The sequence below is a fragment of the Oncorhynchus gorbuscha genome, linkage group LG04 (genome assembly GCF_021184085.1).
Source record: "Oncorhynchus gorbuscha isolate QuinsamMale2020 ecotype Even-year linkage group LG04, OgorEven_v1.0, whole genome shotgun sequence".
Classification (NCBI taxonomy): Eukaryota; Metazoa; Chordata; class Actinopteri; order Salmoniformes; family Salmonidae; genus Oncorhynchus; species Oncorhynchus gorbuscha.
The window spans coordinates 39,045,165-39,059,159 of NC_060176.1; the positions used below are offsets into that span (position 1 = coordinate 39,045,165).

General features: G+C 40.3%; 1 protein-coding gene across 1 annotated transcript in view; it reads left to right on the top strand.

The window, feature by feature from the left end:
• The window catches only part of LOC124033213 (calcium-binding protein 7-like), a 78,682-nt gene extending 72,174 nt beyond the window's left edge, over positions 1-6,508 (top strand). The window contains exons 2-5 of the mRNA XM_046345177.1: positions 4,441-4,584; positions 4,737-4,849; positions 5,453-5,603; positions 5,915-6,508. Of these exons, the coding sequence (XP_046201133.1) occupies positions 4,441-4,584; positions 4,737-4,849; positions 5,453-5,603; positions 5,915-6,042 (536 nt within the window). The 3' untranslated portion in view covers positions 6,043-6,508. The remainder of the gene's footprint in view (positions 1-4,440; positions 4,585-4,736; positions 4,850-5,452; positions 5,604-5,914) is intronic.
• Positions 6,509-13,995: the final 7,487 nt, after the last annotated feature.

A 13,995-nucleotide genomic window follows, 5' to 3' on the forward strand; every position in this document is an offset into this window, starting at 1 on the left:
ACACAGCGAATGGAGTTTAGACCAAAAAGCTCTATTTTTGTCCCATCAGACCACATGACCTTCTCCCATTCCTTCTCTGGATCATCCAGATGGTCATTGGCAAACTTCAGACGGGCCTGACATGCGCTGGCTTGAGCAGGGGGACCTTGCATGCGTTGCAGGATTTTAATCCATGAGGGCGTAATGGTTTTCTTTGAGACTGTGTTCCCAGCTCTCTTCAGGTCATTGACCAGGTCCTGCCATGTAGTTCTGGGCTGATCCCTCACCTTCCTCATGATCATTGATGCCCCACGAGGTGAGATCTTGCATGGAGCCCCAGATTGAGAGTGATTGACCGTCAGCTTGAACTTCTTCCATTTTCTAATAATTGCACCAACAGTTGTTGCCTTCTCACCAAGCTGCTTGCCTATTATCCTGTAGCCCATCACAAACCTTGTACAGGTCTACAATTGTATCCCTGATGTCCTTACACAGCTCTCTGGTCTTGGCCATTGTGGAGAGGTTGGAGTCTGTTTGATTGAGTGTGTGGACAGGTGTGTTTTATACAGGTAACGAGTTCAAACAGGTGCAGTTAATACAATAAATTAGTGGAGAACAGGAGGGCTTCAGGTAGGTGATCAACAGGTAGGTGATCAAATACTTATGTCATGCAATAAAATGCTAATTAATTACTTAAAAATCATACAATGTGATTTTCTGGATTTTTGTTTTAGATTCTGTCTCTCACAGTTGAAGTGTACATATGATAAAATTACAGACCTCTACATGCTTTGTAAGTAGGAAAACCTGCAAAATCAGCAGTGTATCAAATACTTGTTCTCCCCACTGTATATATCAGTATTTTTTGACTGATAACCAAGGGCACACTACAACACAGCATTTACAAATTAAGCATGTGTGTTTAATGAGTCCACTAGATCAGAGGCAGTACGGATGACCAGGGATGCTCTCTTGATAAGTGTGTAAATTGGACAATTCTCCTGTCCTGTTAAGCATTCAAAATGTAACGAGTACTTTTGGGTGTCAGGGAAAATGTGTGGAATAAAAAGCATACTGTTAAGTTCCAAGAAATGTTCCATACCAACAAAAAGCTGATATCTCAATAGTGTGCACAAATTTGTGTACATCCCTGTTAGTGAGCATTTCTTATCCACCTGACAGGTGTGGCACATCAAAAAGCTAAACAGCATGAACATTACACAGGTGCACATTACACACTGTGCTGGGGACAGTAAAAGGCCACTGTGCAGTTTTGTCACACAACAAAATGCTACAGATGTCTGCAGTTTTGAGAAAGTTTGCAATTAGCAGGCGGACTGCAGCAATATCCACAATATCCTCTGTTGCCAGAGAATTTAATGTCCATTTCTCTACCATAAGCTGCCTCCATTGTCCTTTTAGAGAATTTGGCAGTATGTCCAACCAGCCTCACAACCGCAGACCATGTGTAACCACGCCAGCCTATGAAGCAGCTGAATAATCTCTGTACAAACTTCCAGAAACTGTATCAGGGAAGCTCATCTGCATGCTTGTCGTCCTCAACAGGGTCTTGACCTGACTGCAGTTCAGCGACATAACCGACTTCAGTGGACAAATGCTCACCTTCGATGGCCACTGGCATGCTGGAGAAGTGTACTCTTCAGGAATGAATGCTGGTTTCAGCTGTACCAGGCAGATGGCAGATAGTGTGTATGGTGTCGTTTGGGCAAGCGGTGGGGTTATGGTATGGGCAGGAATAAGCTACGGACAATGAACACAATTGCATTTTATCAATGTAGGGATACCGTGTCGAGATTCTGTGGCCCATTGTCGTGCCATGCAGCCACCGGCATCCCATCATGTTTCAGCATGATAATGCACGGCTCAATGTCGCAAGGATCTGTACACAACAGCAGAGGCTAAAAATGTCCCAGTTCTTCCATTGCCTGCATACTCACCAGACATGTCACACATTGAGCACACATTGGCCACAATCAACAGCCTGGTCAACTCTATGCAAATGAGATGTGTTGCAATGTATGAGGCAAATGGTGGTCACACCAGATACTGACTGGTTTTCTGATCCACATCAACATTCTTTTTAAGGTATCTGAATTTCCAGGCGTGAAATCCATGGATTAGGGCTGTAAACTGTAACTCTGTTGCGTTTCTATGTTAGTTCCGTGTACATTATTTTCTTTAGGAATGTAGTGAAGTTAAAATTATAAATGAAATATAAATTGTAAAGTACAGATACCCCAAAAAACAACTAAAGTATTACTTTACAGTATTTATACGTAAGTACCCTCCACCACTGTTGTCAATGAAGCTAGCTAATAGTAGCTCGCAGGCACAAAAAAATCAGCTTTCAAGTTACTGGAGAGTGGCGATGTGTGTGTTTTGGTGATGTTTCCCATTACAGCTTTCTCACTATCTCTTACCAGAGTGTGCATCTGTTACGCAGTGTTTTATATGGAATCATATCACAAAACAAGTTGTGGAGGGACACAAAATGCTCTGTGTCGGTTTTGAATTATTTTGGAATATTGACAAGTAGCAGTGTAGATGCAAGCGCGCATCGTCTCAATTATCAATATGACCAAAACAGTGGCAGACTTGAGTAATCACTGTCAAACACGTCAATTGCGTTGTCTTATGTAAACATGTCCGAGGCCCGAGGTGCTGTGTAATGGTTAGGTCTGTCTCACTGTTTGAAGGGTGTTATGATTGGATAGAACTTAATTAGCACAGCTTCATGAAGGGTTTCCCTAGGTGATACAATCACATGTTAGTGGGTAAGTGACATGATTGTAATCCAAACCCAACCCTCATGTAAGTCGTGAGTTACACAAATCTCACAAAACTATTTTGAAATGTAACAGTCACATTTCCTTCATGTTTCCTGCAATTTCTATGGGATTAATGATTAACAAGTGGAAGCAATAAAAAAATGAAAACCCCTATTCTGAACTAATATTTGTCAGGATTTGGCCAGGGTTGTTACGGTTTTGGTCACTAGATGCCCCCATTGTGCTTTTTGACCCTTTTGTTTTCCCTTGTTCCCAGTTATTATTTGCACCTGTGCCTCGTTTCCCTTGACCCTTGATTGTATTTAAACCCTTAGTTTTCCTCAGTTCTTTTCTCTTCTGGTACTCTGTTTTTGTTCTTGTTTTTATTTTTTATTATCTTTTGAGGCTTTTTTTCTGCTGTACCTACCACCTTGTGGATTTACCTTTTGACTTGGAGGATTACCTTTGTTCTCTTGGAATTACTTTTGACGTTGTGGATTTATATTTTTGCCTGAACATTCCTTTTACTTTATTAAAACACCGTCTCAAGTACTGCTGTGTCTGCCTCATCATCTGGGTTCTGCTGACTATTCGTGGCTCAGTTTGCTAAGGGACTGTGTCTCACACCGGAGACCTGGGTTCGTAACCGGGTCCTGACGGTATTTATACCAAATGTTTTAAGGTCTATACACAGATCGGCTACAAAGCAACCCATCCATAGGAATACGGGTATTTTTTATCCTCTACTACACAATAAGCAATAAAAGAGTTACTTCAGCTGCATTGCAAGACAAATATCTTCAATCTCTAACGTTAACGTTACTTCAATAACGAACTATGACAAGTCAGACTTAGAATTTATTTTTTTGAAGGAGCAAGTCAAGTTTACAAAATTGTTCATTCAATTTCCAGTAACATTAAATGCGTTAGCTGAATTCTTTACTTCCACTGGGTTTCACAAGATGATAGCCTTGCTTTCCGGTTTGCTCAGGAGTTCCTAAAATATTAAACAAGACAAATTACAATTCGTATAACTGTGAACCGCACACATAGAAAGCTAAATGCAATGTTAGAATGATTTTTGCCAATTAACTTCATGACAATTTTTTTTGTCTCTACAGCTAACATATTCCTGTTAACTGTAAATGTTTTGCATGATTTGTTATGAAGTTAATTCCTTACATTTGCTTCAATCCTAGTATTTTTCTCATCCATTACTCTTCAAGCAACTCTCCAGGGTTGGGTTCCAGAACATCATTCTCGATTAGCTTTGTTTCGAGGGCCAACTAGACGGCTGTAAAGGCACTACGCCTCACTCAAAGTTTAATTGGATACCATTACGACTCGAAGACCAAATTTATAATACTTAAATTTTTTATAAATTTGAGCAGTGGAATAAATGTTCCTGACTAATATCGATGCGCTATAGGCCGTTTACAACCCTAAAAATGGCTGCAACTTACAAGTCGGTTGGAGACAATCAACTTGAGCAAAGTGATGTGCAGAATCAATAAAAGTACTATTCCCAGCCAAATAATAGGCCTTGTGCAATTAAGATCCACCCACCAAACACACACGCACAACCAAACATGAATTGATTGATTGATTTTCTTAGGCGCACAGAACAGGTAGGCTGGTTTCATATACTCCTTCCTATGTGTCTTCTCTGCAGAGATCCGCGAGGCGTTCAAGGTGTTTGACCGTGATGGGAATGGCTTTATTTCCAAGCAGGAGCTAGGCATGGCCATGAGATCCCTGGGATACATGCCCAACGAGGTGGAGCTGGAGGTCATCATACAGAGACTGGACATGGACGGTGAGACACGCGCACACACACACCGACGAAAATACTCAGGGCACGCACACAGGCACACACACAGGCACCCACATGGGTATGCATACACGCATTCATGTGTGCTCGCAAACCCACGAGCATAACAGATGTCTTTGTCCCACTGTCATAAACAGGTGATGGTCAGGTGGATTTCGAGGAGTTTGTCACTCTCCTCGGACCCAAGCTGACAGCAGCCGGAATGCCTGACAAGTTCCACGGAACCGACTTTGACTCCGTGTTCTGGAAGGTAAGTAATCGTTACCCGCATCTCTCCTGCTGATTACCACTGACAAGCTGAAGCAAAGTCCTCTGGGTGATCAGGATGCTTTGCTATAGCTGTCATCTATCTATCAAATTATTTATTATTTATCGCGTTTATCTAAGTCTTTGTGACTTGGAACAAAGACAAATGTAATTGCCAGATTTGGTTGGATGGTTAATAGGACAGTGTCATCCCTTTCCTACGCTTGTCTTATTATCAAATGAAGTGAAATCTATGTAGATGTAATCAGGCATTGATTCTGTGACAGTTTCCCAGATAATTACCCTCCCATACTGACAGTAATAGGAGTCACCAAGTATTTAGAGACCGATTCAGGCTTCCCTTGACAAGGTCTATGCCTAAGCAGTGTTTTTGTGTTCAATCTAAAACAAACACACACGGTGTAATGCGTGTATAGAAGTGTATGTTCCCAAGTCAAGACAGTCATTCAATATGTCACACCCATCAATGGGCAGTGTTGTGCTGTTCTCTCCATTGGGGTGAAAAACATAAAATCATCCTTGAAACAGTATCTCCACCATAGTGACAACAGCTTGTGATTGTCTGTGCGTGTGTGCTTGTGTCTAGACTGACATGCAGAAGCTGACGGTGGAGGAGCTGAAGAGGCTGCTGTACGATACGTTCTGCGACCACCTGACCATGAAGGACATCGAGAACATCATCAAGACCGAGGAGAGCCATATAGAGAACGCAGGGGCCTGCCAGGTGGATATAGACAGTAAGGGATCTTATAGTACACACTTTGTAGTAGACACTTTATAGTTCACACTCTATAGTTCACTCAGAGCATGCGTCTCAGGTGGATATAGATCATAAGAGACTTCTTGTACACACTATAATACACTGTTTATAATAGTTTTTTTTGAGACAGGCATATAGATTACCTGAGAGGGACTAACAGGTGAGAGATATGGAAAGTTGACGTGGTGGGAAAACGCATAGCCCGGAGATAGCTGCGTTATATGTACAGTAGCTATTTTCCTCTAAAATACCTTCCTTATCCTCTTGCCTCCCTTCCCTGTCAAGCAGCTAGTCCAACGCAGCAAGTCAAGCAGACGTGTGTACGCAAGAGCCTGATATGTGCTTTCGCCATTGCTTTCATCATCAGTGTCATGCTTATCGCAGCCAATCAGGTGCTGCGGAGCGGCATGAAGTAGACGGGGACACCTATGGCCTCCTGACCCTCTGAAAGAGACTAATGTAAAACACCTGGACAAATGACTGAGGAAAAACTTCTAAACCACAACCACAACCACAAACACAACCATGACCAGAACAACAACAATGACAAAAACAACAACAGATGATCAAACCAACATTAAAATAAACTGAAAGGAAAAGAATACATGGCTCTCATCCAATTGACTTCATGGGCATATTTCCCAACTTGCTCCTTAAACTCCTTTCTGAATGGAACCCATTGAGCCCCTACTATGTGGGCCTGGAAGATGACCATCATCTGTGCATGAAGTGCATGGATTTAACCAGTCGTCTCTTGAAACATTTGTAGAAGTTATTATAAGTGTATACCCATAGAACTGTGTAACAAACATAGGTGTGTTTTAAATCACGTATGGCCAACTGTGACTTTCACTTTTGTTAATGGGGTTGGGGTCGGAGGTCAAGGTGTCAGGTTAAGGACCAAAGTTCAGTGGTCAGGGGAGGGAATGGAGAATTTGTTTTTCTGTACTGTGTACCAAATAATATTTAATGATAGGAATACTTCACAGTTCTGCATGAACATAAGGGCTGTTTAGTAGACTACATGCTCGTATTGTAAAAGTAGTTAGTTGGGGAACTGTTCTTATCGACGTACTGTGGACTATTAACTTCACTGAGCATCCCATGACGATCATCATAGTATATCTTACTGCCAATGAAAAACAGCTCAGATGTGATGGATTGTATTAGCATATCACTGAGAAATCCTAAAGTATGTTATTGATATTTGTTATATGTGCATAGCCTAGTGCAGGTAGCTAAGTGGGTAGAGCTTTTTGCCAGTAACCGAACGGTTGCTGGATCAAATCCCCGAGCCGACAACGTACAAATCTGTCATTCTGCCCCTGAACAAGGCAGTTAACCCTTCTGTTCTCCGGTATGCTGTCATTGTAAATAAGAATTTGCTCTTAACATATTTGTTTTTATTAACATACAAAGAAGAGGGTTGTTAGCTCTGTATAAGATGAATGATGGAATATATTTTGTGCTCCTTGGTCAGTCCTATTTACATGGCTATATTGAGCAATAAATCATATACAGTATATACATATCACATGTGATATCACCGGCCAGACATGATCTATATAGTCCTTTAGGCTCATCTATAGGGCAGCCCTGCACTGGAGAATCAAAGCAGGAGCAATTACCTTCAATCTGATTCTGTCCCATGGTAGGTTCTTGTTGTCCTTGGGATGCAAAGCCCGGACGTCTATGAGATAAAACAAGCAAACAAAAATAACTCCTCTTCAAAGGACCTAAACAGTTTTTCTGAATCTACCAGGACGTTTAACAAGACAGGCTAAGTGGGTGGGGAGCTTATATTCATGAGATCACCTTGACTGACAGCTTTTCGAAAGCTCTATGTCAAGCAACTTGGATGTTTTGAGAAGTGTTGCAGTAAAATCATCTCAAGCACATTTGGTGATACACAAAGCAACTCAAACGACGTTAAAATTGTCAATGAATTCTATATATATTTTTTATACATCTCCTGTTTGGAATGTCTCTTGTGATGAGGTTTACAGCAGCACTGACGAATTTGTTGGCTTTTGTTCCATGCTGGCTGAATACCTAGATAACCAGTAATGAACACCAGACACGGATGAATGGGGTAACATATACAGTAAGTAGCTTTGCCATAGATGAAGAGGGTAAACTTTTAATTATATTTACTATCACCCTACAGTCAAAATTTAGCACCAGTAGAGTAGCTATCTAGCTATATGCACCACGCCTCTCCGCAAACACATATTTTATATTGGTTACAGGGCAGAACGTATGTAGGTAAGATAACATCATGTTACAATTGGTGTAATAAAATGAGAGTTAAAGGGATGTCACCTTGTACCCTTAATAATGATTCCAAATGTTTAACATGGGGGAGGGGACCAGTAACTTTATGATAAAACTTTGTCAATGTAGAAGCAACAGTCATTTTTTATGGTCATCATAGTTTGATGACCAAAGTTTCCTTCAGATATTTCATGAAAAACTTGATTAAAACTGTTCATGACCATTAAGGCACTACTGAAACATCAGGTTTCTATCCTCTTTGATTCTGGAACTATACCGCAGCTATACTGAACATCACATGGCCCGTGAAGCTCTGCAATAAAGCACTACTCCATGCCTGTGTAACATTTACGCTATCCCAGTGGTCTTTAAAGTGTTCTGCATGTTTGCCAATGTTGCCATTGAATGACGTCCATGAATACTGAGAGAATCTGTATACATCTGTAAGATACAAATGTCAACCAAAGCTATGAAAGTAAATCACTGTATGCAGTTAAAGGTCTCTTACAAACCACAAGATAATGAACATTTAATAGCTCATCATTAGGGCCTAGATTCAATCAGTTCCAGCGCTAACCATCTGACAACTGCATAGCAGTTTCATTGTTTTGTTGAGGTGATGTCTAGGTGTGATAGATGCCTTGTTTAGGTGATGTAACAGTGCTGGAGCTATCAAATTGATGAGCCGCTGCTCTTGTCGTCATTGTCACGCTTGACGTTTTACTGCACTGTTAGGAGCAAGCAACAAAAGCATTTCGCTGTACCCACCATAACATCTGCTAAACTGTGTACGCGACCCATAAACTTTGATTTGATACCACACCCATCCTTAAACTCCCACCTGTGTTATAAGTTCAGAATGAGAAAATGTAGCCAAAATAGAAAAAATGACACTCAAATTGAAAACCATTGAAGTAAATAATGAGGATTTATACCAAAAAATATACATTACCACTCAAACGTTTGGGGTCATTTAGAAATGTCCTTGTTTTTGAAAGAAAAGCAATTTTTTTGTCCATTAAAATAACATCAAATTGATCAGAAATACAGTGTAGACATTGTTAATGTTGTAAATAACTATTGTAGCTGGAAACGACAGATTTTTTTAATGGAATATCTACATAGGTGTGCAGAGGCCCATTATCAGCAACCATCACTCCTATGTTCCAATGGCACGTTGTGTTAGCTAATCCAAGTTTATCATTTTAAAAGGCTAATTGTGCCCCGGGGCCTCCCACTCCTCTTTCTATTCTGGTTTGAGCCAGTTTGCGCTGTTCTCTGAAGGGAGTAGTACACTGCGTTGTATGAGATCTTCAGTTTCTCTGAAATTTCTCGCATGGAATAGCCTTCGTTTCTCAGAACAAGAATAGACGGATGTGTTTCAGAAGAAAGTTCTTTGTTTCTGGCTATTTTTAGCCTGTAATCAAACTCCAGATACACAACTAGTCTAAAGAAGGCCAGTTTTATTGCTTATTTAATCAGCACCACAGTTTTCAGCTGTGCTAACATAATTGTAAAAGGGTTTTCTAATGATCAATTAGCCTTTTATAATGATACATTTGGATTAGCTAACACAACGTGCCATTGGAACACAGGAGTGATGGTTGCTCATAGTGGGCCTCTGTACACCTATGTAGATATTCCATAAAAAAATCTGCCGTTTCCAGCTACAATAGTCATTTACAACATTAACAATGTCTACACTGTATTTCTGATCAATTTTATGTTATTTTAACAGATGAAAAATGTGTTTTTCTTTCAAAACAAAGGACATTTCTAAGTGACCCCAAAATTTTGAACCGTAGTCTATATAAATGCAACATGCAACAATCTCATTGATTTTACTGAGTTACAGTTCATATGAGGAAATCAGTCAATTGAAATAAATTCATTAGGCCCTAATCAATGGATTTCACATGACTGGGAATAAAGATATGCATCTGTTGGCCACAAATACCTCAAAGAAATGGGCCTTAGGATCTCGTCACGTTTTTTTTGTGCATTCAAATTGCCATCGATAAAATGCAATTGTATTCGTTGTCCGTAGCTTATTCCTGCCACAACCATAACTCCACCGTCACCAATGCGGCACTGTGTTCACAATCAGCAAACCGCTCGCCCACAAGACGTCATAAAAAATATAAGAAATACACGTGGTCTGCAGTTGTGAGGCCGGTTGGATGTACTGCCAAATTCTCTAAAACAATGTTGGAGGCAGTTTATGGTAGATACATGAACATTAAATTCTCTGGCAACAGCTCTGGTGGACATTCCTGCAAATTTCACTCTCCAAATTACATTCCTGCCAATTGCATGCCTCTTTAAAACTTGAGACATCTGTAGAATTGTATTGTGGATGACAAAACTGCACATTTTAGAGTGGCCTTTTATTGTGCACCTGTGTAATGATCATGTTTAATCAGCTTCTTGATATGCCACACCTGTCATGTGGATGGATTATCTTGGCAAAGGAGAAATGCTCACTAACTGGGATGTAAACCAATTTGTGCACAATTATTTTTTTATTAAGCTTTTTGTGCACATGGAACATTTCTGGGATATTTTATTTCAGTTCATGAAACACGGGACCAACACTTTACATGTTGCGTTTATATTTTTGTACAGTTTACATCAGCCACATCAAGGTGTAGATTACAACACACATTCAAGTGTTTGAACTTGTTACAGGGCTGCATGGGATTATTACTGCCAGCAGCTTTCCACACTGAATACCACTGCTGGCTTGCTTCTGAAGCTAAGCAGGGTTGGTCCTGGATGGGAGACCAGATGCTGCTGGAAGTGGTTTTGGAGGGCCAATAGGAGGCACTCTTCCCTCTGCTCTAAAAAAAGAATCTCAATGCCCCAGGACACTGCCCTGTGTAGGGTGCTGTCTTTCGGATGGGACGTTAAACAGGTGTCCTGATTCTCTGAGGTCATTAAAGATCCCATGGCACTTGTAAGAGTAGGGGTGTTAACCCTGGTGTCCTGGCTAAATTCCCAATCTGGCCCTCAAACTATCACGGTCACCTAATAATACCCAGTTTACAGTTGGCTCATTCATCCCCCTCCCTCTCCCCTGTAAGGTCGTTGTTGCAAATGAGAACGTGTTCTCAGTCAACTTACCTGGTAAAATAACAGATAAATAAATTACTAATGCAATAGCTTTAATGCAGGAAGCCGCTTGCTGATTTGACAGCTCCAATGCAGTTACATCTCCGACATCGCCTAAATAAAACAATTAAACAAACTGCTATGCAGTTGTCAGTTATCATGGGTTAAGGCAGAATGGGATTGAATCTAGCCCTGGGTTCTGTTGTTGGATCTCTGAATGTGGGCATGATGACATGGGTTATATTTGTTGGAGATTTGACTATTGAGCTGTGAAGTGTATGAATCAGAGATGAGATCTCAATGTAACGAAAATAATAGGACGAAGCATTGGAGAGATACTGTGGAGCATGAACAAAATAACAAAAATAAAATGCCCTTCTCTATAATACTGAAATATGTATTGGAGGCTGAGGATATTTAATTTGTATTGAATATAACTTTTTGTGTTTGATATTATTGTCAGAACCAGTATTTGTGTATTATGAACAAGCATACCACCGAGGTGATGGAATAATGATTACTGTCCTGTCTAAAAACAGTCAGGACAACAATTATCTCACGTGCATGAGCATTTTGTTAAAGGCATCAAGGTTGCAAGAGGACATAATACAATTGCACATGGTCAATTTACATGTACTTTAAACAAATGTATTGTAAACAAATGTAGCACTTTGTAGTACGGCGCAAAACATACTTGTCTGTGTTTTGAATAGTTACTGTTTTGTACATTTTCCTTATATCATCAAAAGAATGCAATGATGAAGAAGAGTAGATGACCTCACCTAATTTGTTGTTACATTTAACTGGTAAATCTGTTGTTGGTACATTCAGTTTGTGCGACAGTTGACTACACTGCTTAATTAAATGTCTTTATTTTTGACATATTCTAATGAGACGACAATATGTTGCCCTTTGAAACCGAGGGTCTGGAGAAGGTTGTTTGACGACCTGTTACTTTGCCTTATCCTCTGAGACACTTTGGCATTGTACTTTTAAATAAAGTGTCAACGAAACATAGTTTATTGTCAAAGCAAAGCTGTACAGAAATAGAAACCAGTCAAATATTTATTTTCATTTACAGGTGAAACAAAACGTGTTGTAATGTATAAATGTTGAGTCTACTGAATGTTCTTGTTCCATTCATTGTATTGTAATTTGATACTCAATGTTTCTGGATTTTGCAAAAACATGTTACTGTATATTTTCCTCCCCCTGTGACATATGTTCATTGATAATACCATATGTCTGTCTGTCGTGGGATGGTATTTCACATAAATAAAGTATATTAATGCACAACTATTGATGAGTGAAAATTACACAAGACCTACAATCATAACACTGTCTTTGAATGATGACCAGCTCTATGAACATGCGCTATTTGACATGATGACATTTCAGATAGTAACTCAACTTAAAAACTGACGTGTTTTCTTGGGTTCAGTAGATTTATGGATTGCTATTATATTCCATCTCAAGTCGCCTCTTGGCTTTCCAGAGTCTCTAGGTCCCAGGTGTGCAATCTGTCACATGTGGTTGAAGACTTTAGATAGTATGTCCCTTTGATGATGCTTACATTGCAGTATCACTAGTGGGCACACGCATTTGATTGTCAGTCCATGTTGTATCTGTGGATCCCAGCTGATCACTATGATGCCTGTTGCCATCGTTCCTCCTCTGAGATGTTTTGGACTCTAGCCTAGTATCATCACCAATCCCCCAGGCTTCATATCACCTTCATCTGTCTCTTTGAAGGTTCTGATGGAAGTCAGGCTGCTGTAAGACAAAGTAGAACATCCTCTCATACATAACCGGGTAGCCTAGTAGTTAGGGCGTTGGACGAGTAACTGGAAGGTTGCAAATCCCCAAGCTGACAAGGTACAAATCTGTCATTCTGCCCCTGAACAGGCAGTTAACCCACTGTTCCTAGGCCGTCATTGAAAATAAGAATTTGTTCTTAACTGACTTGCCTAGTTAAATAATAAATGCAGTTTTACTGTACTCTAACTGCAGTTGCAAAGCAAAAACATTTCGTAGGGGAATGATCTGGGGGTGAATGGTTATGTGTCCCCGTTAAAGATGCTTATTTTCATGATCTATGGTCCACATTCCCATCCAAGGGTTGAGACCCAACTTATCAAAGGAAGTGAAATCCATGTAGATGTAATCAGATGTTAATTCTGTGACAGTTTCCCAGATAATTATCCTCCCATATGGACAGTAATAGGATTTACCAAATATTTAGGGACCGATTCAGGCTTCCCTTGGCAATGTCTATGCCTAAGCAGTGTTTTTGTGTTCAATCTAGAACAAACACACACGTTGTAGTGTGTGTATGGAAGTGTATGTTCCCAAGTCAAGACAGTCATTCAATATGTCACACGCATCAATGGGCAGTGTTGTGCTGTTCTCTCAGGCTAGAAAGTCTAGGATCAACTTACCATTCCCAAATCGTAACCATATGCATTGGGGTGAAAAACATAAATCAACAGTTCCTGTTTGTCTGTGCGTGCGTACGTTCTGCGACCACCTGACCATGAAGGACACCGAGAACATCATCAAGACCGAGGAGAGCCATATAGAGAACCCAGGGGCCTGCCAGGTGGATATAGACAGTAAGGGATCTTATAGTACACACTTTGTAGTAGACACTTTATAGTTCACACTTTATAGTTCACTCAGAGCATGCGTCTCAGGTGGATATAGACAGTAAGGGATCTTATAGTACACACTTTGTAGTAGACACTTTATAGTTCACACTGTATGATACACACTTTAACATGCGTCTCTGGTGGATATAGATCATAAGAGACTTCTTGCACACACTAACACACTGTGTATCCTTTTTTTTGAGACAGGCATATAGATTAACTGAGAGGGACTAACAGGTGATAGATATGGAAAGTTGACGTGGTGGGAAAACGCATAGCCCGGAGGTAGCTGCGTTATATGTACAGTAGCTATTTTCCTCTAAAATACCTTCCTTA